At 57.7% G+C, this 23,663-nt stretch overlaps 1 protein-coding gene across 2 annotated transcripts; it reads right to left on the reverse strand.

Moving 5' to 3' along the window:
• Nucleotides 1-426: 426 nt before the first annotated feature.
• LOC135455513 (basic proline-rich protein-like) lies at nucleotides 427-16,268 on the reverse strand. Of its 2 annotated transcripts, none has more exons than XM_064728787.1 (3): nucleotides 16,171-16,268; nucleotides 14,471-14,593; nucleotides 427-1,870 (listed from the first exon to the last, which is right to left on the reverse strand). In XM_064728787.1, the coding sequence occupies exons 2-3, from the start codon at nucleotides 14,577-14,579 to the stop codon at nucleotides 1,458-1,460; spliced, it is 522 nt and encodes a 173-aa protein (XP_064584857.1). In that variant the 5' UTR covers nucleotides 14,580-14,593; nucleotides 16,171-16,268; the 3' UTR covers nucleotides 427-1,457. The 2 variants fall into 2 exon arrangements, with proteins under 2 accessions (XP_064584857.1, XP_064584854.1); XM_064728784.1 differs by lacking the exon at nucleotides 16,171-16,268 and adding an exon at nucleotides 15,642-15,924.
• Between the last annotated feature and the right edge of the window lie 7,395 nt (nucleotides 16,269-23,663).

Raw genomic sequence — 23,663 nt, forward strand, 5'->3', positions numbered from 1 at the left:
ATGGGTAATTGGGGGAAATTGGAACATTCCTGCTCCCTGGGAACGTGGGATTGAGCAGCAAACCCCAGAGCCCTGGCCAGGGGCTCCATCCCATCACCCTGCACACCCTGGGGCTCAGTGGTGCCTCAGCCCCAGCCCCGTCCCCAGGGGTGACAGTGACCCTGTCACAGGCAGACACAGCCCCTGGGTCCCCGTGGCTCTGTCCCCACCCTCAGCAGGGAGGCAGCATTTGGCCACGTCCCTTTCCAGGACACCCCAGACAAAGCCCCAGGGAAGGGCTGGAAAGGGAGCTCCATTTATTTATTTACGTATTTATTTACTTTTATTTGTCTCCAGCTCTGTGGCTCGTGACCAGCCCTGAGGGCCTCTCCTGAGCACGGGGCTCGTGACGTGCTGCAGGCACAGTGAGAGGAACCAGGCTCAAAATAGGACAGGGAACAAATTTATTTATCCAACCCAGAAAGTGGTAGTTTCTCTCTCTCTCTTTTTTTTTTTTTTTTTTGCCACATTTTCTCATTCTTCACATTCTTTCCCTGCAGAAGCCAAACACCCTTTCCCAAAGCCCTCAGCAGCCAAGTGGCACCAGTCCCACAGCAGCCAAACTCCCAGGAGCTGCACAGCAGGAACCACACGCTGGATGCAGTAGAAAATACTCAGGACTATCAGAGAAGTTGTTTATAACTCCAGCAGAGTTTTCCAGGACAAACGGCTTCCTCAAGCAAATTTAATTTTGACAGCAAGAAAAGGGTCAATTTTTTTTTTCCTCACTATCACAAGTTAAATATTTTATTTCAAATGCAGAGCTGTGGTTTGCTCCAGGCAGGAGCAGAGACCAGGATGCATTTCCACCCCCTTCTGCTTCCATTCCAATCAACCTTTTAGGAAAAGACTCCAAGAGCTCAGTGCTGCTTGCAGGGATGTTTAATGAGTCTGCAGAGCACTCAGGAGCAGAGTCATAAACTCAGGAGCACCTTCCTCCTCTCCTCGGCCTCAGGGTCACTCCCTGTGGCTGGGGCAGGCAGGGCTGCTCGGGGGCAGGATGCTCCAGGGAGGTTTTCTGGCAAAGATGGTCATGTGTTGGTTTTCTGGATAGATGACCCTGTGGAATTTTCCTGGCAGAGATGATCCTGTGGAGGTTTTCTGGCAAAAATAGTCATGTGGCGGTTTTCTAGATAGATGGTGCTGTGGAGGTTTTCTGTCAGAGATTATCCTATGGTGGTTTTCTGGCAAAGAGGATCATGGGAGGTGTCCTGGCAAAGCTGATCCTGTGCAGGTTTTCTGGTGAAGATGATCATGAGGAGGCTTTCTGGAGAGGATGATCACGGGAGATTTCCTGGCAGAGATGATCCTGTGGTGGTTTTCTGGCAGAGATGGTCAGGTGGAGGTTTTCTGGAGAGGATGATCATGGGAGGTGTCCTGGCAAAGCTGATCCTGTGTTGGTTTTCTGGCGAAGATGATCATTGGAGGTTTCCTGGCAAAGCTGATCCTGTGTTGGTTTTCTGGAGAGGATGACCATGGGAGGTGTCCTGGCAAAGCTGATCCTGTGCAGGTCTCCTGGCGAAGATGATCGTGTGGCAGAGCGCGGGCGGTGCCGGGGCGCGCCGGTGCCGGGGCGGTGGCGGGGGAAGCTTCAGGGCCGGAGCGGGGCCGGGAGCAGGGCCGGGAGCGGGTCTGGGCTCGGAGCGGGGCCGGTACCAGTGCGGGGCCGGGTGCGGATGCGGGTGCGGCTCCGGGGCAGCCCGGCCCGGCCCGTCCTGCTGCCGCAGCCACCGCACCAGCGGGCCCGTGTGGGTCACGTAGGCGGGCCCGGGCGGCTCCCGGGGAATCAGAGCGCTGGGCAGCCCCACGTTGGGCGAGGGCAGCACATCCTCTGCGGGAAGAACCCAAAAACACCGCCTGAGAGCGCTGCCCGGGGCTGCCCGCCCTGGCAGGGGCACCGAGGAGCCCTTGGTGGCACCACGGACCTGCAGGGGTGGCTTTGCTGTGGCCAAGGGACAGCACCGAGGGACAGCGATGCCTGTGGCCGCTCTGCATGGAGAGCCAAATGATCCATGGAAGAAAGGGCTGCTGGGCATCACAGATGTCCCAGCTCCAGGTGAGGAGGCTGGCTGGGCTCACACATCCAAGACAGCAGGACATGTCCAGGACAGCAGGACAGGCTGCTGTGCTGTTTAGTCCTGGATAAACACTGCCACTCACTGACATTCCCGAAGTTTCCAGAGGGCCTCAGGCTCAGCTGCAGAGCCCAATTGCCACAGCAGCACCTCACAAGGCAATAAAGGGGTTTAGGAACACTTTCCTAAATGGTTATAAAGCAATGATGGAGAACATCCCCAGGCTGGGTTTTTGATGGTGTGGGAATTTTGGTGTAGGGGAAAGTTTGTATACCAGCAGCTGAATTTTCCTGTGTGGTTGTGGGTGCTAAGAACCCAGACAAGGTCACAAGATCTCCCAAAGTTCCCATGCTGGAGACCTGAGACAGAGGTGAATGCAAATCCCAGACATTTCTCCTGTCCTTCTCCTGTCCACAGACCTTCGCTCTAACCCTTCCCAAAGCAGAAACGCTGAAGGAGCCACAGGGAGAGGACACATAGACATTCCCTGCCTGCAGGGACGGGTCCAGCAGCTCTCCCTGTGTCACATCCTGGGGAAGCCCCACAGAAGTGATTCCTTCACACCCTGAGCGTGACAGGAGAGCCCTGGGAGCGAGGACGGGAATGCAAAGCACTGCAGAGAGGATGCCAGGGGAAAGCCCAGAGCTGACAGCATCCCAGAGCAGAGTGAGCTGGGCTCATCAGCCACACTCGGTTATTTACAGCCTGGGCTTGGCTACTGGCCTGGAAGTGACTCCAGAGGCCGGGGAAAAAGGGCTCCAGGACATCCCTGGGAATGCTCTGAGCACGAGCTGCTCTCCCTGCAGCACCTGCCAGCCAGAGCTGGCCCTGCCCTGCCCGGGGCTCTCCTGGAGCTGCCCACACCAGGGATCAGGGATCGGGAGCTGCCCTGTTGTGAAAGATGAAACAGGAAAGCCTTATCAATATGATTGCCTGGCAAAAGATTTTGAAAATATAGAAACTATAAGCGAGATTGAAATGAAAGCAAGCTTTGAGATACCTCAGTTACTGAACAATTGGAAAACAATGGTGTGGCCAGCCGAAGGTAATCCCCTTTTGATGGAACAATACCCTCTGCTTGCAGACAGCTCCAAGGGTCAGAGCAGACCCTGCCAGCTTGGCAGAGGGACCCAAAGAGGAGTTTTTAGGGTTAAAAATGTAACACAGTATGGTAATGTAATGATTCTTATAGGCTGTAGGGAAATGCTATAGGATTTGTATCTTGTGCTAGATTGATTAGTGAGAATTAGAATACTCAGCACAGAAGAAGATTTATTGTGTTGTAACAGGAACTTCGCTCTTACCCCTTTTACTCTCTTATGCTTTTACTCTCTCACCCTCTCTACCCCTCTCTTCTCTCGGGCCTGCTCTGAGCTGTGGCTGCAGCTCCCAGCAGGGCCCTGCACCCAGGCCCTTTGCAATAAACCCCAAGTTCCAGACCTGGCTGCAGAGATCTCTCGTCTGCGTCTCGACTGTGCTGCCCCTAACGCCCCTACAGAGAGAGTCCCTGCCATGGCAGGAGTGGACAGGGTGAGCTTTAAGGTCCCTTCCAACCCAAACCACTCTGAGATTCTCTGCCCCAGCCCAAACCTGAAGCAAAAAGGCTCCTTTGTGCTGCCCCCTGCATCCAGCTGTGCTCAGAGCAGAGCCAGCACTCCCCAGGCTGCTCCCCCTGCTCTGGCACAGCAGCCCAGGCTCAGCCCAGCCAGGCTGTAAATCAGCCCCAGGCTGGGGGGATCCACTGGAGCCCCCTTTGCAGGGCAAGGTGTGAGGAGCCCCTGCTCAAACAATGGCCCTTTTGTGATGCTGAGAATGGGCAAACCCAGCGTTTTACAGCTCGTGATGGAATTATGGTTTGTGGGAGAGTGGGGACACACGTGGCCACTTCAAATCCAAATTAATGCTGATAAAAGACATTGACAAGCAGAGTCCCCACTATTTTAACACCATCCAAAAAGGCACCACCAAAGACAGGAGCACAGAGAAACACCATCACACAGGGAGCACAGCTCCTCCTTATCAGCTTAAAGCGCACGCTGAGATCTGCTCGGGCTTCCCCCAACTTCCAGACATAATTATCCATTCACTCCATCAGCAGACCGTGCTGCATCCCTGCCATTGTGTGAGGCTTCACCTGGCTCGTTTGCTCTGCCTTTTCACGAGGGTAATTAAAACAAAACCTGAGCCCAAGCCCTGGGCTGAACCTGGCTCAGTAAAGCTGTGCCTGGTGGTGCTGAGCCCAGCAGGGCCAGCCCAGAGCTAAGCAGGGCTCAGAGAGCACAGAGCCTGCCCTGCTGCCATCACCCTGGGCAGGGCAGGGGAAACCTCTGCCCAGGGAAGGAGGGAGGGAGGGAGGCTTTGCTGAGAGCACAGAGCATCCACCAGCCCTGTGCCTCACCCAGCCCTGTGCTCCTGCTGCAGCCCAGGGGCTCAGCCCTCAGAGCTGCTGGCACTGGGACAGGTTTCACACCCTTATATTTAGAGAGCCCTGCCTGACAAACAGCCAGAGCTGTCGCCTGTAAATCAGGGGGCTCTGACAGGGCCAGGGCAAGCAGTGAAAGCAAATGGGGGAAATGAAATTACAGCCTGCAGAGGGACCTCTGCAAAGAATAGGCTTTTATTTTCTGTTCCTAAAGTTCACAACCATTACAAATATTCCTCCCTCAGTGCTTTCATTTGTTTTTAGGGCAGCCCCTGCTGTCAGGCCCTGGGCCCCCTCAGCTTCCCTCATTCCTGGCTGGGGTGGCCTGGCCTGCAGGAGCTGACACATCCAGGGCTGGGCAGGGGATTCCACTGGGGCTCCCCATGGCCAGGGGGGCAGGAGCAGCCTGGGCACTCACAGGTCCCTGCAGCCCCTCCAGGGTGAAGCACAGGGTCCCTGCAGCCCCTCCAGGCCCAAGGTCCTGCCTGGGGTGCAGATCCCAGCACTCAGAGCCCTGGGGTGGAGGTGGCACTGTGGCATCCATGACTGGAGGCAGCCCTAAAGGCCTTTCCAGCACTAATGGCCCTACAATCTCCCACTGACTCAGGGTTTTCATTCACACTGAAACATCTCAAACAAGCAAGCAGAAGCACAGAAATCCTGGAGCACCCTGTGAGGAAGCACGAGCTGAAGTCTCCCTGCCCCAAAGCCTGGGGGCCAGGAAGGCACTTTGGGAGCATCCTCATGCTGTATTTCACCTGCTGAGCCTCAGCACAGACTTCCTGCCCCAAGGCCCCATCCAAGGGTTCTCCAGCCTCTGAGCACAGCAAAATGAGCAGAACCAAGTGCTCCTCTGCCAGAATTCAGAATTCAGCCCTTCCTTGTCCTGTACAACCCCACAGCACCCTGCTCCCATCTCCAGCAGGATTTTAATTTGACCCTCAGCACAAAGATGGAACAGCAATTGCAAAATCAACTTCTGGGAACCAAATCAAGCTGATGAAAGGATAAGAGCAACAAAAATCCCCTTTATTCATTCATCTGGTTGTGCTGTTTGAAGCTGTCCATGAGCAGCTCCGAGCCAAGCTCCTCCCTGTGTGTGAGAGGGAGATGGAAAGAGAGGATGAAGGCTCTGAAAGGGGAGGAGCAGGAACACAGCCACACAAGAGGCAGCAGGGCAGATTTGGGAAGTCAGGATCCTGTGACAGATTCCAGGGAAGGTGAAAAACCTCGTCTAGGTGCTGGGGCTGCAGTGAAAAGCCAACAGAGGAACAAATAGCTCAACAAGTATTCTGCTCCTGCTTATCCCAGGACAGGCTCAATCCACCATCAGGGGGAGTGGACAAGGGCCCATCAGGGCCCTCAGGGGGCTTTGGATGCACTGGGCACCGAGCCAGGGGCTCACTGGGGGGATGATTGACCACAGTCCTACCCCAGGCCAAGGCACCACACTCCCAAACACTTCCCAAGAGGGACTGAGGTGGGAATGAATCCCTGGGGATCACAGCCCCCTCACCTCTCCAGGGCAGCACTGCCCTCACCCAGTCCAGAAGCCACATTCAGATTGTGGGAGCACCCCCAAAAACAGCCCCAAGGCTGGAAAGTGCTGGGGAGGAGGAGGAACGAGCGTGGGGGATCCCCCAGCAGCAGAAAAGGCAGCAGAGCATCCCCAGCTTGCTGGGACACTGCTGGGATGGGCAGCAGCCAGGGCACAGCTGGGAACCTGAACAATACCCACGGCAGTGCTGCTGCTTTCAGTCCCGATCGATACCCACACCAGTGCAATAACCCTGAGCAACAACCCCAGCAGTGCTGCTGCCTCTGCTGTCACAGCCCCCGATCAATACCCATGGCAGTGCTGCTGCTCCTCATTTCAGCCCCAATCAATACCCACAGCAGTGCTGCTGCCTCTGCTGTCAGCTCCTGATCAATACCCACGGCACTGCTGCTGCTCCTCATTTCAGCCCCAATCAATACCCACAGCAGTGCTGCTGCCTCTGCTGTCAGCCCAGCTCTGCTCTCTGCAGACCATCAACCCTGTCTGCTCTTCTGCTCTGTTCCTTTCACAGAGAGCAAGAGATCACACACACCCACACCGGGAAGGTGGGCTCAGGACACAGATCCCTGGTGCTACACCCCAAATGCTCCAGCACCCCACAAACACCCCCAGGAGGGCAAGGGCAGCCCTCAGCTGCTGCTGCTGCTCCTTGGGCAGGCATGCAGGGATGCTCCAGCTGGAGCAGAGGCAGCCCCTGGGCCAGGCTGGTGTGAGCAGGGACATTCACCAGGCTCTGCTTCTTCAGCCAGCCCAGATCTGTGAGCAAGAGCTCGTCCCTGCTGGCAGACAAGCAGCAGAGCCTGGGATTAAACCCTGCTCCCCAAGCCCAGCATTGGTCACCTTCCCTGTACTCCCTGGCAGGGAGATGGGCAGCAGGGAAGTGTCCATCCCCCAGGAGTCACGGGCTGGGGGAGCCACCAGAGCCCAGAAACCCCGCAGAAAGTTCTTGTTTATGTGAAAGCACAAGGAGGCAAATAGTTGACATTAAGCTTTTGGGGAGGCTGTGGGACTGGGCTGTTCCTTTCAGCCCTCACACAAAGGGCCCCTTTTTGTCTGGCTGTAAAACAGAAACCATATTGAAGGGTCTGTGGAATTTCTGGGCATTTTTCCCCCGGGGAGACACAGTGCCCTGCACTCCAATGCAGATGAGGCAGGATGCAAAGGGCAAGATGCTCAGAAGTGGCTCCACATCCGCCTCCTGCCACCCAGAATCCTGCCCCCAAAGCCTCAGTGCTCCAGCAGGCTCAGGGCAGAGCCTGGGGCTGCCCCAGGGCCCCCAGAGCTGGAGATGCTGCAGGGAGCCCGTGATGAGCCCCAGGGACAGGAGCCCTTTGGAAAGGACAGCAGCTCCAGCCTGCACCCGGCCCTGCTGATGCTGCAGAGTGCTGGGGCTGCTCCTCCCGAGGTCCCCAGCTGTCCCCAGGGGTGACACTGTCCTCAGCCCCTGTCCCAGCACGGCCCAGGCTGTGCTGCTGCTCCAGCAGGGCTGGGGACACCTCCCGGTTTCACTGGGGCAATGCCACACCACAGCTCTGCCCCCAGAGCTGTTTCTGGCCTGAGCCCTGTGGGGCAGCAAACTGCCAGGGATCCCCATCCTCAGGGCAGGATTCCCTCCTGAAGGAGCTCAGAGGATCCAGGTCCCACCAACGCCAAGGCTGCTGTGGCTGTGTACAGAGGTTTCCCCTCCTCAGCACCAGGGGACAAACAGCAGCACCTTTCCTTTCCTTAAGTTTCTTTTCCCTTCCTGAAATTTCCTTTCCCTTCTCCTGGAGCCCCGGCCCCACTCCAGGGGCAGGAGGGCAGCTCAGGCCAGCCCTGGTGCCAGGACTGCTGACCCGGGATACAGAGGGGGACACAGAGCCCCGCTGTCCCCCGTGCGCCCCCCGAGCTGTCCCACCACCTGCCCCTCCAGGCAGCGAGGGCAGCACGGGAATGTCCCCCCATGAGAACGGTGGCACTCTGGGGGAGGCCAGGGAGCCCAGAGCACATCCACAGCTCCATCTGATGGAAACATCTGGAAAGCAGCCGGGCCCAGCCCAACGGGGCTGCCTGGGGCAGAGGGAGGAGCCTCAGCCTCCCAGGGCAGGGGCTCTGCTGGGAACCACAGCCAGGGGCCCTCGGGATTACCCAGTGCAGCCCCTGGCCCTGCACAGACCCCAACAATACCCCCATCCATCCCAGAGCGTCCAAAGGCTGGAAACCACAGCCAAGATCACCCAGCCCAGCCCAGCCCCTGGCCCTGCCCAGACCCCCAACAATCCCACCTTGGGTGTCCCTGGGTGTCCAAAGGCTGGCAACCACAGCCAGGGAATGGCCTGAGCTGGAGGGAGCCCCAGGATCACCCAGCCCAGCCCCTGGCCCTGCCCAGACCCCCCAGCAATTCCCTCTGTCCATCCCTGGCTGTCCAAAGGCTGGGAACCACAGCCAGGGACCCCCAGCATTACCCAGTGCAGCCCCTGACCCTGCCCAGACCCCAAAAACCCCATCCTGTCCATCCCTGAGTGTCCAAAGGCCCCTGGAGCTCTGGCAGCCTCGGGGCTGTGCCCATTCCCTGCAGTGCCCAGCAGGTTTTCAATAACAAAATGGAGACTCTTCTGCTTTGTGGTTTTTCCTGCCTTCACTAAAATCCTGCTCTCCAATATGGGAAAAGGATTCCTGTGTGAAGGCACTCATGAGGAGACATCCAACCCCAACAGCTAAAATGAGTGGAGCTGGCTGAAAAGGAGTTGGGAAGAAAGAGCTCCAGCCTGAAAGGATTTTGCTGGAATGAATCTGCTTCTGAGAGCTGCTGACTATTTGACAAGATGAGAAACTGGAAAACATCCACTCTGCATCAAAAACGTGTTCAGGCAAGAGAACAGAAAATCTCACTTTTCAGTGAAAACAATCCCTCCAGATGGAAAACTCGCCCTGTTTGTTTTCACCCTGCCATGAAATCCCCCTCAGCACGGGAAACATGGCCAGGCAGCGCCTGCAGCACGTGGGTGAGAGGAGCAGGGACAGGACAAGTGACACCAGGACATTCCAGGCACAGGGCTGGGCTGTTCCTGCTCATCCCGGCCTCACACGCTCCCAGCCTGGCCCCTGCTGGGCTCAGCCCCTGCAGCTGCAGCCGGGAGATGTCACTGCCCAAACATCTCCTGAGCTCTGGGCCAGCAGCATCGCTCCGGGGCACAATTCCCTGCTCCAGGGCAGAATTCCCTGCTCCAGACGGCTCCAGGACAAAATTCCCTGCCCCAGGCAGCTCCAGGCACTTGGCTTTGCTGCACTTAGTGTTTCAAACCCCAGCCCTAGCCCTCTGAAATCAAAGATCCATGGAATTCAGCTGGAAAAGCCCCAAGATCACCAGGTCCAGCCATTCCCTCAGCACTGCCAAGGCCACCCCCACGCCCTGTCCCCAAGTGTCACATCCAGAGCTTCTAAAGCAGAGGGATGGGGACACAGCAGGCCTGGGCAGGCCGCTCATGGGGCAGAGAGGGGGGACCAGGCCGTGCCCAGCACCCAGCCCTGCCCCACCCCGTGTCCCCAGGAGGGGCCTCTGGACACAAACTGTCCCGAACACCTCGGGCAGGGCAGGGACAGCAGCTGCTCTGAGCAGGGAGATGCTGCAGGGCTGGGACACGTCCCTGCCATGCCAGAAATGTGAGACAGGAACATTCAGTGTCCAACCAGCTCTGGCTCTGTTTGTGCAATTCCCCTTCCCTGGCCAGGAGCCTCCCCCTGCCCAGCCCCTCATTCCTGCACAGCAAACACCAGGGCAGGAAAGGAAACCCTGCCCAGACCCACCACCAAATATAACCTAGGCAGGGCTGGGGCACAGAGCCTGGCCTGCACACGGGTTATCCCTGGGGCTGTCGCATTCATGGTTTCATTAAACGCCCTTCTGCAGGGCTGCAGCTGCGCCAGGCCCTCCTTTCTGTTGTGATTTCCCCCTGCCCCACTGCACAGATCCCCCCAGCCCTGGGCTGTCCAGAGTAGCAGCTGCCATGAGGATAAATATAAAATTTACAAAAATTTTTTTGTAAAAATAAAATTTACAGTGAATTTTTTGTAAAAAATTATTTTTATCCTCCTATGCAGCAGCTGCACAGGAGGATAAAAATAAAACTTACACATCCAGGGAAGAAATTCCCCGCAGGAGTTGTGGTTGCTGAGTTCTGGTGGGGGCTGTGTGTTTTTGGGAGCCTCCCTGAACGACCTGAGTGATCCGAGGTCAGGATGACATCGCTTTCCTACTCCCTGTCCCTGTGGGTGTCACACACCCCAGACACATCCATTTATCTCAGAGAGGGAAGGACAGGCCTGGATTGCTTTGGGAACATCCCAGAGGCAGCAGAGTCCTGTTCCAGACCCATCCATTCATCTCAGAGAGGGCAGGACAGGCCTGGATTGCTTTGGGAACATCCCAGGGCAGCAGAGCCCTATCCTGGCCCAGCCTCTGCCCTGCCATCCCCAGCTGGAGGCTCTGTGAACAGCTCTGTCATCAGACAGCACTCAGAGCACTCTGTCACCACTTGTGTCACCACTCTGTCACCCTTTCTGTATCTGCCACCAGCAGCAGCTTTCTGTCAGCCCCAGCCTCACTGAGCACAGGAAACTCCCCCCATTTCACACCACGGCTCACCAGAAGGGGAACCAGCACTGCCAGGGCCCTGCACAGACCCAGACCCTCCTGAGGAGCTTTGTGGTGATTTCTGTGGAGCTGTTCTCCCTCCTGCCCAGAGGAGAGGCTGTGCACAGGCTGCTCCAGCAGCCCTGGACACACCAGCAGCTGCTGGGGACAGAGGGGCAGCAGGGCATGGATGGCACATGGAGACCTTCAGGTCAGCCACCCACAGTGAAACCCACACTCTGCTCCTCTACAAGAGCTGTGTTTGCCCTTTGCTGCATCCCTCACACGTTCCTGCACGGAAATTGGATGGGATTTCCAGGAGACACCAACTCCAGAGGAGCCTGGGCACAGGAGCACAGGTGTCCCAGAAACAGGAGTGTCCTCCATGGGACAGTCACCACAGCACTGTCCAGTGTCCTCCCCAGGACAATCCCAGCACTGTCCTTCCTTCCTGAGCTGTACTCAAGGAAATGCCTGCCTGGAGAACAGCTCAGCTCTCCTCTGCGCTCCCCAGCTCAGCCTTTTCTCCATTGCACAGGACATGAAGTGGGAATCAGGACGATCTTCCCAGGGGCAAGGAAGGCAAAGTTCAAGCACAGTCACACTGAGTGCCCCCCCTGCCCTTCCCTGAGCTGTAGGAAGGGATGTCTCGGATTAACACTCCATAAAGATTCCATAAAGAATCCCAAAAACAGAGGCACCCTCAAATGAAAGCACAGACCACTACGTCCAAGAGCATTCAGAGATTGTTCCTGCCAACAGTGACACACCCTTGGCAGGAGTTTCCTCAGCAAAAGGTTAATCCCCTCCAAATGCTGGTTTTCTTTTGCAGAGGAAAGTCCTGCCCGAGCCATCAGGCACAGCCAGGCCCTCACCTGTGGGACTGCCCCACACAAGAGCCATTTAACACCCCAAATCACCCATTGGGTCCCAGATGCTCCACAGCCAGGGGAGCCAGATCAGGGCATTTGGATCCAATTAGTTTCCCCAATCTGCCCTGAAAGCCAGCCAGGGCTGGGGCTGCTCCAGCTGCACACATGGCCTGGAGCCGGGAAGGCACAAGTCCCTCAGAACATCCTCTCCAGCCTGGATTTCCCAATAGTGCTGCTCCTCTCTCCAAGAGAAAAATCACCCCACTGAAGTGTTCCTGCTCAGCACAACTGATCCCTCCTCCCTGCAGCAACCTCTGTCTGCTCTCTCAGTCCTGAACCACCAAACCCCTTTGGAAACCCTCAAGCAGAGCCTATGGGCGAGACAGAATAAAATTCCTATAAAATTCCTGATGCTCTTTTTTTTGTGCTGCTGAGAGCAGAGAAAGCCCAAGCTGCAGAAAGCCTTCCAGCTCCCCCAGCCACCTCCTGTGCTGCAGGAACTGCTCCTCTGCCACATCCCAGCTGCAGGAGCCAGGGCTGGCAGGAGCAGGAATGTCTGCAGAGCCTTGAATTGGGATCCCTTTTCATGGGGCAGATACACCAAGCATGAGGTGACACAGAAAGGGCAAAGGAGAAGCAGGAGCATTCCCACTCCCTAGCTGGGGGAATCAGGGAGGTTTGTGAAGCCCATCAGGGTCTTTCTTTGGGAAGGGATGTGAGTCTCTGGCCCAAACCCGTGGGGAAGGGCCCAGATCCCCAATGCTGCCCCAGAGAAGAAGCAGGGCTGCTCTGGGTGGGCAGGGGGGACTCTGGGGGGTCCCACACCCACCTGCCTGCAGTGGCCACCCCGGGGAATCCAGAGCAGCTCCAGGCTGCCCTAGGAGCAGGGAATGGCAGTGGGAGCAGCTCAGCTCCTGATGGTGCCTCAGCTCCTGTGTAAAGGCACTCCTGGCTGTCCCTGTGCTCTGTGAGCGCCATGAGAGCAGAGAGCAGGCATTGCCTTCACCAGGGCTGCACCAAGAGCACAGAGAAGGCATTCCCCTCAGCCAGGGCTGCACTGAACCCATGAGAGCAGAGAGCAGGCATTGCCCTCAGCCTCAAGCCCCTGTATCACAGCACTCCTGGCTGTTCTTGTGCTCTGTGAATGCACAGAGCTGACATTCCCCTTGGCCAGGGCTGCACAGAACCACCAGAGCAGAGAGAAGACATTCCCCTCAATCAGGGCTGCACAGAACCACCAGAGCACACATTCTCCTCTCACCAAGGCTGCACTGAGCCCCCGGCCCCAGCCCTGGCCACAGAGGCACAGGAGGAAGCGAGGGGCCAGAGCTTCTCCAGCAGGTCCCAGCCCAACATCTGCTTTCCATGTTCCCCTGGCCGTGCTCCAGGTGCGCACAGCACGCTGTCTGTCTGCACACAGCAGGGCCCTCTGTCTGCTCCAGCACCTCTGTCTGCCCATGGATCTGCAAACCTGGGAGGGGGCACGGAGCAGTTCCTGAGGGACACACACCCCATCCCCTGGGACACTTGAGGGGGCAAAACAGCTGCTGTGAGCAGGACGGACCCTGCCATGGGGCTGGGAACAGCTCAGCCCCACAGGTACAGCCCAAACCCCACAGACACAGCCCAAACCCCACAGGTACAGACCAGCAGGGCCACCCAGGGCTGGGAACAGCTCAAACCCCACAGGTACACCCCAAACTCCACAGGTACAGCTCAGCCGGGGTACCTGGGACTGGGAACAGCTCAAAACCCACAGGTACAGCCCAGCTGGGTCACACACAGGGCTGGGAACAGCTCAAACCCCACAGGTACACCCCAAACTCCACAGGTACAGCTCAGCCGGGGTACCTGGGACTGGGAACAGCTCAAAACCCACAGGTACAGCCCAGCTGGGTCACACACAGGGCTGGGAACAGCCCAAACCCCACAGGTACAGCCCAAACTCCACAGGTACAGCTCAGCCCCACAGGTACAGCTCAGCAAGGGCATCTGGGACTGGGAACAGCTCAAACCTCACAGGTACAGCTCAAAACCCACAGGTACAGCCCAGCTGGGTCACACACAGGGCTGGGAACAGCCCAAACCCCACAGGGACATCCACGTGCAGGGAAAATCAAACTGCCCAGGATTAAATCACAGATTCCGTGATCGCTTCACTGTGCCACGGAGTCGCTTCCCACGCGAGGGAAGGCACCGCACACCCTGCAGAGGATGTTCCACACGCCAAATTCCATGTTCGCCACTGAAACACCCTGGAAATCATTTCGGGTTCACCCGGTGCGAGCACAGACTCCCTGCCCAAGCAGCCGAGACAAACGAGGCGCTAATGGCTGCAATTAGCCACTAATTAACATCAATTACCCGCAATCAGGGAGGGGAAAGTTACACCTGGGGCAGCGAACTGCCACAGGAAATTAGAAGTGAGGATTACTTTAGTGGTGCGCTGCCTGAAACGAAATCCGAGTGCTTCCCGATATTCCAGGGAATACATCCCACATTCACCAAAACCCTGACTCTCCTGGGAGCTGCCGAATTACCGACCCGAGAGCTTCCCGCGGGGCTGGAGACACGCAGGGCAGCAGAACCGAGGGAAACACCGACCCCTCAGCCTGGCACGGCACAAACCATCTCCACCTGCAGCCAGGAGCGGAGATTCAGCCCGGGGAGATTCGGGATTATCAGTAAAATAATCTCCACCTACGGCCAGGAGTGGAGATTCAGCATTATCAGTAAAACCACCTCCACTGCAGCCAGGAGCGGAGCTTCAGTCAGGAGCTGAGATTCAGGATTATCAGTAAAAACGCCCCAAAGTTTAGCAGGGAAGCAGCGTAAGGACAATGCCCAGGCTGGGGGATGCTCTGCTGTCACCCTGCCCATCGCTGCCCTCACCTGGCTTCAGCCCCTCGAAGATGCTGAGCCGAGGCTTTTCCATCCACGTCAAGTGGTCAAACGCATCCTCCTCGGACGGCTCCAGGATTTTCTTTAAGAAACTCGCCATGTGTCTCACGGAATCTGCGGTGGGGCACAAAACAGACGAGTCAGTGTTGGGCTGTGCGGCCACGAGGTTTTTCCCTTCGGGACAGGTCAGCAGTGTGTGAAAAATCGCCATGAAGGGGTAATGTCCATAGAGGAGATGGAGTCTGCAGCTTTACTGGAATAAAGGGAGAGTCCACTGGGCCCCAACCTGTGAGATTTTGGGGGTGCAGCCTCCTTTTATCCCCAGCTCCCAGCCACGTGTTGCTGTCTTCTGTTCCCCTCGGCTCTGGAAAGGTGCAGCCCTCCTGAACTGCCCACCCCACCCCACATCCCCCCTGGACACCTGTGGACAGCTCCCCCAAATCCGGGGAGCCCAGGCTGCCTGGGCTCTGCAGGGCCTTTGCACGGACCCTTCTGTCCCTTCCCCTGGAGTTCGGAGGGTCAGACTCGCTGGGTCTGTGACCAGCCCTGGCAGTGAGGCCAGCAGGGACACCAGGGATCCGTGTCAGGGACACCTCAGAGACATCAGAGACCTGTCTCAGGGACACGAGGGGCCAATTCTCCCAAAGACCCCTGGAGCAGTACAGAACCAGCACCAGCCGTGTTCTGGCCCTCTCCTGCCTGGCTCGGGAGCGCAGCTGAGCCCCAGGAAAGCCCTGGAGCTTCCCATGGGTATTGAATGCTGCACACCAAGCTCAGGGCTCTGGAAAGCACAGCCAGGTGGCAAAGTCACCTCTCTAAAGAAAAGCCAGGGCGGGAGTTGGTGATGGATATTTCAGCCCCATCCTCCCTCTCTGTGCGCTCCTTAAACCCGGGCTATGAAGGGAAATTCCCAGTCTGTCCAGTCAGGAGCCGTGCTGGGAGCCACAGTCGCACCCAGCCTGGCTGCAGTGGGGTGTGAGATGCTGCTGGACACGGGCACAGCTGGGCTGGGAGCTGGGCAGTGCCACAGGCTGGGCTGCAGGCACTCCCTGGGGCTCCCTTCTCGTGCCCTCTGTGTCTCTGCCCGGTCTCAGCTCCCCCGGCTCGGCTGCCCGCTCCAGTCTGCGGGTGCCAGTCCCACCAGCCCCGTCCCCCCCGGTACCTGGATGCTGCAGCCGAGCACGGGGCAGGGCAGCGGCCGCTGGAACCCAGGCCCGGGACACGCCCAGGAACGCGGCCGGTGCCGGGCGCCGGTGACAGCACAAAGCGCCCCCGGCCCCGTTACAGGGGGAGGGGACGCCCAGCCCAGCCGCTCTTATCCCCCAGAGCCACCCCTCAGTCAGTGCCACCAGCTGAGCCCGGCCCTCACACCCCCGCACGCCCTAAAAGGGTTTTTAAGGTGTTGGTCTCCTTTGCTGGGCTCCAGCTGGGTCAGCCAGGTGCTCTGGGGGCTCCCGGGGCACGGGCACCCGCTGCTCCCCGCTCATTTCCTTAGGAAACCAGCTGAAAGTCAGCCTGACTGTCCCTGCTGTCCTGTGCACGGCCCCGGTACAGCCTCCTCTGTCTGTCCAAGTGTTTCTGTCCCTCTCCACCAGGATGTGCCTTTCCTGGGCAGCTGACACAAACCCTACAGGAACCCCAGTGTTGGTACCGTCTCCTGAGTCCTATAAAAGCTGCTCCCTGGTCCTAACCATGGAATAACAGCCCAGGTGCTGCTGCTGGCCTGGCTCTGAGCCCATGCCCAGGGTTCTGTCCCTGCAGAGGGGGCAGAGCAGCCCTGGCACAGCCGCGGGCACAGCCCTGGTCAATGCTGCTGTGTCACCTCACAGGCCCTTCTGAACATTCTGCTTTTATCTCCACATGCTGAAAAAGCCTCCAGCCCAGCCCCAGGAGCTGCAGCTGGGTTCAGGGCAGATCCCACCCTGCACAGAGGATCCATGGGGGAGAGGTTTTGCAAGGGCAGGAATGGGGTGACCTCATGGAGGCTTTCTACACAAAGCCTTGGGAAGCTTGTGATCCCTCCCAGAGCTTCCAGTTTGCTTTTTACAACAAAAACTGGAGCTTGTGATCCCTCCCAGAGCTCCCAGTTGGCTCCTTAGGAGAAGTGGCAGGAGGAGCCTGGTCACCAGGGAGTTCCGGGGATTCCATCCTGTCCCTGATCCTCCTTCTGCAGGGCTTGGGGTGCTCTGCCCAGGGTGCCGTGCTCGCCCTGCTGGTGCCCGTGTGGGGCACACGGGGGGACAGGAGGGGACAGCAGTGCCCCAGCTCTACCCGCAGCCCTGTCTGTGCCGTCCCTGCAGGCACAGGACAGAGGTTTTCCCACCGAAACCCTCGTGGCAGGAGCAGAATTTCACCTGCAGCAGGTGCCAAGGGCTCCCCGCGGGCCCGGGTGAAATTCCTGCTCCGCTCGGATGGGATTTGGCCGCTGGCGGTGTCTGCATTGAGTAACGTGTCTGGCAGCGAGCAGCGAGCGTGGGCAGTGTGCCATGGAGCCTGTGTGTGCCACGGGAGCCTGGCGAGTGTGCCATGGAGCCTGTGTGTGCCACGGGAGCCTGTGTGTGCCACGGGAGCCTGGGCAGTGTGCCATGGAGCCGGTGTGTGCCATAGGAGCCTGGGCAGTGTGTTATGGAGCCTGTGTGTGCCGCGGGAGCCTGGGCAGTGTGTTATGGAGCCTGTGTGTGCCACGGGAGCCTGGGCAGTGTGTTATGGAGCCGGTGTGTGCCATAGGAGCCCGGGCAGTGTGTTATGGAGCCGGTGTGTGCCATAGGAGCCTCCCTCGGGGAGTGCCTGGGGCAGGGAGGGACGGCCGGACCACCCAGACACTGCCTGCCCTGTTGCGAGCCCGGGGACAGCGCTGGCAGTGCCCGAAGCGGTGTCACAGCCCAGAGCGGTGTCACTGCTCACCCCCGGGGACAGAAGATAACCTCCCAGCCCAGGGCACAGCGCTGGCAGTGCCAAAGCGGTGTCACTGCCCAGCCCCGGTGACCTCCGAGCCCGGATACAGCGCTGGCAGTGCCCAGAGCGTTGTCACCCCGCGGGGACAGGCTGTGACCCAGCCGTGTCCCCAGGAGGGGAGGCGGAGCCGCACACGGAGGAGACACAGCACATCTTTATCGGATTTGGGGGCGGATTTTCACAATCGCAATCCTGAGCGCTGCAGTCAGAGAGCAGGAGGGGCCGGGGCAGAGGGTGGAGCTGCAATGGGCCGAGGTGGGACAGCATGGGAGGATGCTCCCGAAAAGGCAGCGGGAGAAACCGACAGATGCAATCGAGCCGAGGAGCTCCACCCAAAGCAGCGCCGGGAGCGGGGCTGATCCGTGCCCAGGGCAGCCCCGCACGGGTGGGCAGGGCTGGGGGTCACACGAGCTGCCAGCATCTCCATCCCCACCCCTGGCAGCCCCTGGCACCTCCATCCCTCTTCCCAGGGATGCTCCTGCACAGAGCCCCTGCTCGGTGTCAGCCTGCACAGAGCCCCGCGGATAAATCAGCTTTGGCTCCCGGTCCTGCCGGGGCAGCAGCTCGGGCTGAGCTCACTCCTGTCCCGGCCCCAGCGCGTCCCCGCCCGGAGCTGGAGCTGGAGCTGGGAACGAGGGCTGAGGGTGCAGCCAGCTCCCCCACCTCGGGGACAAGGGCAGAAAAGGGATCAGAGCTGAGCAGGAGGTTATCCCCCCTGGAAAACTGCAGGATTCCTGCTCGGGGAATGCTGCTGGGCCGGCCCAGGGGGATGAGAGCAGCAGGGGCTGAGGGGAGCAGCTCCCAAGGTCCCAAAGACCCCCAAGGCTGTGCTGTGAGGGCAGGGGGTGCAGGTTCAGAACAAGCAAAAGGAGAGGTTTGGTTTGTGGTTTCTCTGTGACAGGCTGGGTACAGGTCCTGTGCTTGTCAGGGAGCTCAGGGAAAAGGCTTCCATGGGCAAGAGGTACCCGCACTCATGGAATCAGCCCTGGCTCCAACAGCCCCTATATGAAACACATCCAGCACTGAGGAGGAGTCCAGGAGCTCCGAGTGCATCAAACATTCCTGGAAATGAATAATCCCTTCCTCTGGGAGCCCCCTGCCCTGGGAAGAGCCTTGCAGGACAGGGAGCCAAGGGCACTCCTGGTGTGACAGGAAGCCGGCCGGGCTGGGCCAAGCTCTGTGTCACTTGCACCAAACCCCAGTCCCTGCAGAGCCAGACACTCAGCATGGCCCTCCCCAGCTGGGCTCCTTTCCAGGTGCCTTTGGGATGTGCAGGGAGAGTGGAGCCCCGGGACAGCTCCCACCGCTCCGGGGTGACTCAGATTTCCCGGAGATGCTCTTATCTCTCTTATCTCCTCCTGCCCTCTGCCCGTCCCAGCGTGCTGGGCTGTCCTGTGCATCCCACAGAGCCGGGACAGCCCAGGGAGGGCTGGGGTCAGGGCAGGTCTGTGCCCCAGCTCAGTTCTCCTGCCAGGAAATGTCACTGTAGGACACGAGAGAATACAAGCACACACCGCTGCTCTCAAGGTGAAGAAAAAAAGGAAGCTTAATTTCTGACTCCAACATTTATAGTTCTCCAAAAGTGACAGTGGATTGGAGGGTGACAGTGCCACCTCTCCAATGACATCGGACAAACCAACAGTCCATCAATTTTCTCCTCCTCCATAAAAGAATGCAAAACAATGAGTTATTTACAGAAAGTGTGTGAGAAAGTTCATTACAGGAACATAAACATTAGAAAGCTTAGAAAATCTTAAAAAATCAGGGTGACAAGGAAAGGCCACGTGGAGCTGGGCATGGCTGAGCAATCCCACCCAAGAACCCTGGGAACCCCCCCAGAGCTCAGCCCAGCCCTGAGGGTCCCCTCAACCAGGCACAGGAGGAGGAATGTGTGTGTCATACTGCATGGAAAGGGAATTTTGGGACTCTGGTGAGACTTCTTGGATGTGATCCCAGGCAAGGAATGACTCGGAGGTGGCCCCACAGGCATTTCCCTGTGTGTCCCTCCCAGAACGTCGGTGAGTGACACTGTTCAGCTCCTAGCAAATACCGGTCAGGAATGGCAATGAATTTCCATAAATTGCACATCTCACAGTGTCCCGGCAGTGCTCCCACAGCTTGGATCTCTGTCCATGTTTCCAATTCCCTCCAGACTGTGAGACTGTCACCGTTTCCCCTCGCAGCTGTGACTCCTGCACACTTCCAAGGTCCCAGCCCTGGAGCTGGGCTCGTTTTTTATTCCCTTTCCTTGAAGTCCCCGGCTCATCCCCGGCGGCTCCCGCTGGACGCGTTGGGCGTTGCTCAATCACATTTTAGGAAAACAGCTCTGAGCATCCCCCGTGGGCCCAGCGCCTGCCAGGGCTGTGAGCTGCAGCCAGAGTTTGGCTTGCTACTCGGAATGACACAGGGAAGACGGAATGTCTCCCCTCTGACCCCAGCAAGGGTCACACAGATGGCGTCCAGCCCCGGCACACGGGACAATTCCCGTGCACATGAGCTGCGCTGCTTCCTCTTGTGTAACTGCAGGACTTTTGCAGCTGGAAGTCAGAGGTCCTGCGGCTCAAACCACGAGAGCAGAGCCGAGAGCTCTGCCAAGAGGGGCCAGGGCTGGAATTTCCTCCTGGTACATATTTAGAGCAGGAGAGACCTGAGCTGTGGGTTCACATCTGGGGCTGAGCATGCTCCTGGCCAGAGGAGGATGCTCATGAGGCAGAGCTCGAGTTATTCCCTGAGGGAATTGCAAGGCTCCCGCTGCTTCCACACCCTGGGTGGTGTTGAGCCTAAGTTAGGCAGGCACTGAAGTTCAAAAATGCATGTAATCCATCCCAAATACCATAGATCACAGGACCAGCCATGATCCAGGATCCCTGATCAGCCAGTCAGCCAGGATCAATCGATCAGCCCAGGGATCAGCCAAGTCAGCCAATCAGCAGAGATCAGCCCATGGATCAGCCATGACCAGCCCAGGATAGCCATGGATCAGCCCATGATAGCAGAATCAGCCCATAGATCAGCCCATGGATCAGCCCAGGGATCAGCCCAGGGATCAGCCCATGGACCAGCCCATTCCCACCCACTCCCATTTGTCATTCCTTGCCTGGACTTTCTCTTTTTTTGCAGAAATCCTTACAGGATGACAGCTCTTCCTACAAATGCCTGTATTTGCTTGCAGACTTGGATGCAGATGGCAAATCCTCCTTTGGCCATTTGGACTCTGATTTTTAATTTCCACCTGAGGCCCTGGGCCAAATCCTTTCCCAGGGATCATTTATTAAATCACAGCTTATTCCCCCAAATCAGGGCGGGCCCAAGGGCCGTTTGAGCAGCCAGCCTAGGCAGTCGGTCCCACACACACAGGGCTGGCAGCAAATTCACTTTGTGCTGCCTTTTTCCAGCTGCAGGGCTGCTCCCAGCCCTGTGAGCAGAGCGGTGAATCATGTTCCCGTTATATCCCTCACATTCTGCTCTGGCCCTGCCCGGCCCCGGCCCTGGTGCCCGTTCCCCTCTTTGTCACCCCTCTGCATGGCCGCGGTGGCACCGGGGAGGTGGCACCGTGCCCAGGGCAGTGCCACGCCCGCAGGTGGCTCTGGCGCCGCTCAGGGCTCAGGATTGATCCCGGGACTCATTCCCAACGAGGCCGACCTGGAAACGGTCTCGGCTCGGTTTTAAATGATTATTTATTTAATTGTTCTTTAAAGCACAGCCTAAGGGCTCCCTCTGCTGCCATGCGGATCTGGAGAGGAGAGGGCTGGGGAAATCAGGGTCCGAGCCCAGGGGGCTCCAGATGTTCACTGTGAGGCTCCAGATGTTCGCTGCTGCTGCTGCTGCCCTGACAGCAGGGCCCTGATGTCCCCCAAATGGCCCTGATGTCCCTGTTGTCCCCGATGTCTCTGACGTCCCCCAAATGGTCCTGGATGTCCCTGATTGCCCTGGTGTCCCTGATGTCCCCCAAATGGCCCTGATGTCCCTGATGTCCCCGATGTCCCCTGAGGCTGCCCAGCCGGGTCACTGCCCAGGGGGTGCTGCCCACCCCATCCTGTTGCAAACCAGCGGAAAGTCCCCCAGGCCGTTCCCGGTCCTGCCCTTTCTCACCGTGCTGGGGATCGGGGCTCTCCCGGGTGACGCAGCTGCCCAGGGGCAGGGGGAGGTCGGGCTGAACCCCACAGGTGCCTGGGGGTGCCTGGGGAGGCTCCCCATCCCAGAACTCCACCTGCACCCAGCCCTGCCCTAGCTCCCACCAGGGATGGAGCAGGACCCAGGCAAAGTCCTTGCCCCATCTCCATCCAATCCAGTCCTAACTAAACCACACTCTTGGGCATAACCCTGCAACTTCAAAAATGGGAAATGAAGGGCCCACAAAAGGCCAGGGAATCGTTTTTTCCTCATCCAAGGAGATTTTTAGATGAGGGTTTGGGTTGGGAAACAGAGACCAGAGGGCTCTCAGGTGCTGGGAAGGAGGTGTGGAGTTCCCAAGAGCAGAGGTGACACAAATTCCTTCCACAGCAGGGTCTGGGTGTGAGGGAGGACTCCAACAAAAACAAAACATAATCCAGGTACTGGTGGAAGAAACTGAGGCAAGTTTAACCTTGGAGGAGAGGGCACAGGTGACACACACAGAAGGTCACAAGCCATAGAACATAGACAGAAGTGACACCAGCCATAAAACAGGGCCAGGCCAGCCCTCGGGAGGGATGGGTGAGTCAGAGCTGAGCCCTCCCCTGCCCTGGATCACACAGAACAGCTGAGTGACTCAGGCTCCGGGGTCACCATGGAGCTGTTTACACAGTGCGCCGGACTGAGGAAAAACGGAGGAGAAAACTACAGAGCTCACCCAAAATGAACTAAAGGGAAGCAGCGTGGTGACACAGAGAGGGATAACCCAGAGAAACGACTCCATGAGCTCTGGGGATCTCCAGGAGGAGTCCAGAGGGCTCGGGGATGAACTCAGGGAGCAAATAATCCCCAGACTGATGGTTCCCCAATGTCCCAGATGGGTGGGACAAGGCAAGTGTGGTCCTGGTGGTTTTTAAGGATTCTTGGAGGAATGTGATGAACAACAGAGCAGAAAGTGCAATTTCCATGTGAGCAAACTGCTGGGATTTGTACAGAGCAGGGTTCAGTGAGAGAACAGTCAGCTGAAGAGCCTCAGCATGGCTGTGGCAAATATTCTGGGGAGTATCACAGCTTCCAGCTGTGCTTGCACCATCCCAGCCAGATTTCACTATTTCAGAGCAAAGAGTACTATATTATTATTATTATTATTATTAGTAGTAGTAGTAGTAGTAGTAGTAGTAATAATAATAATAATAATAATAGTAGTAGTAGTAGAGTATTTCTGCTCTCCAAACCCTCCAAACTCAGCCCCACCCAGGCCTGAGGTGGGGCCAGCATTAATCACCCAACTGATGCTGAAGAAGCTGGCTCCTTCCATGTGGAGTCCTGGAGCTTGTGGAAAAAAGCACATTCAGAGAATTTCTCTGCTCCGAGGCAACTCCCACTTCCTGCTCCCCAGGAAACCCCAGCACTCAGCGAGTGAGAATCAAACCAGACTCACACCCAGCTGCAGCAGAGATAAGAAATTTGGTTCTGATCCATGACAGGAATGCAATGAACTGCCAGTTTCTCAGAAGCCAAAAGCCTGAATGTTTGCCAAGAGCTAAAAATAACCCAAAGAAGGCTCTATTTAAAGGCACCTACTAAGAAATGCCTCTGTCCTTGGTTAAATAAACTGCAACTTCCAGAAAAGCCCTGTTTTCCAGGAGTCTGGGGGGAGCTTTGGCAGCAGGTGAATAAACACCGGGTACAAAGCTTTTAACACATTTTAGAAACAGCAGCTCGTGGTTGGAGCTGTGCCAGCAGCAAACGGGCTGGCTGGGCTGGAGCAGGGAGGATTCCCACTCCCCCCTGCAGGACCTGCTGAAGGGTCTTCCCTTGGGGGTTGGATTGAATTTGGCCTCCTCACAGTGATTCCCCAGAAATGCCTGGTCCCTTGGATGGAAATGGGCACTGGAGCTCCTGTGTATGTGTGGGACTGAGCAAGGGGCACCTCTGAGTGCCCTCCAAAGGAGAGGAGCCCTGGGGACACAACGACTTCAGCTCTGTGTGCTGACAGCTCCAGCAGCTGGGGCAGAGTTTGCCCAGGGAAAACTGCAGAGCCCTGGCTGACAGAACTGTGCCAGAGCTGCAGGAACAGTTAAAATGGACAAACTCCTGCTAGAGGTGCCTGACA

Source organism: Zonotrichia leucophrys, chromosome 18 (genome assembly GCF_028769735.1).
Source record: "Zonotrichia leucophrys gambelii isolate GWCS_2022_RI chromosome 18, RI_Zleu_2.0, whole genome shotgun sequence".
Taxonomy (NCBI): domain Eukaryota; kingdom Metazoa; phylum Chordata; class Aves; order Passeriformes; family Passerellidae; genus Zonotrichia; species Zonotrichia leucophrys.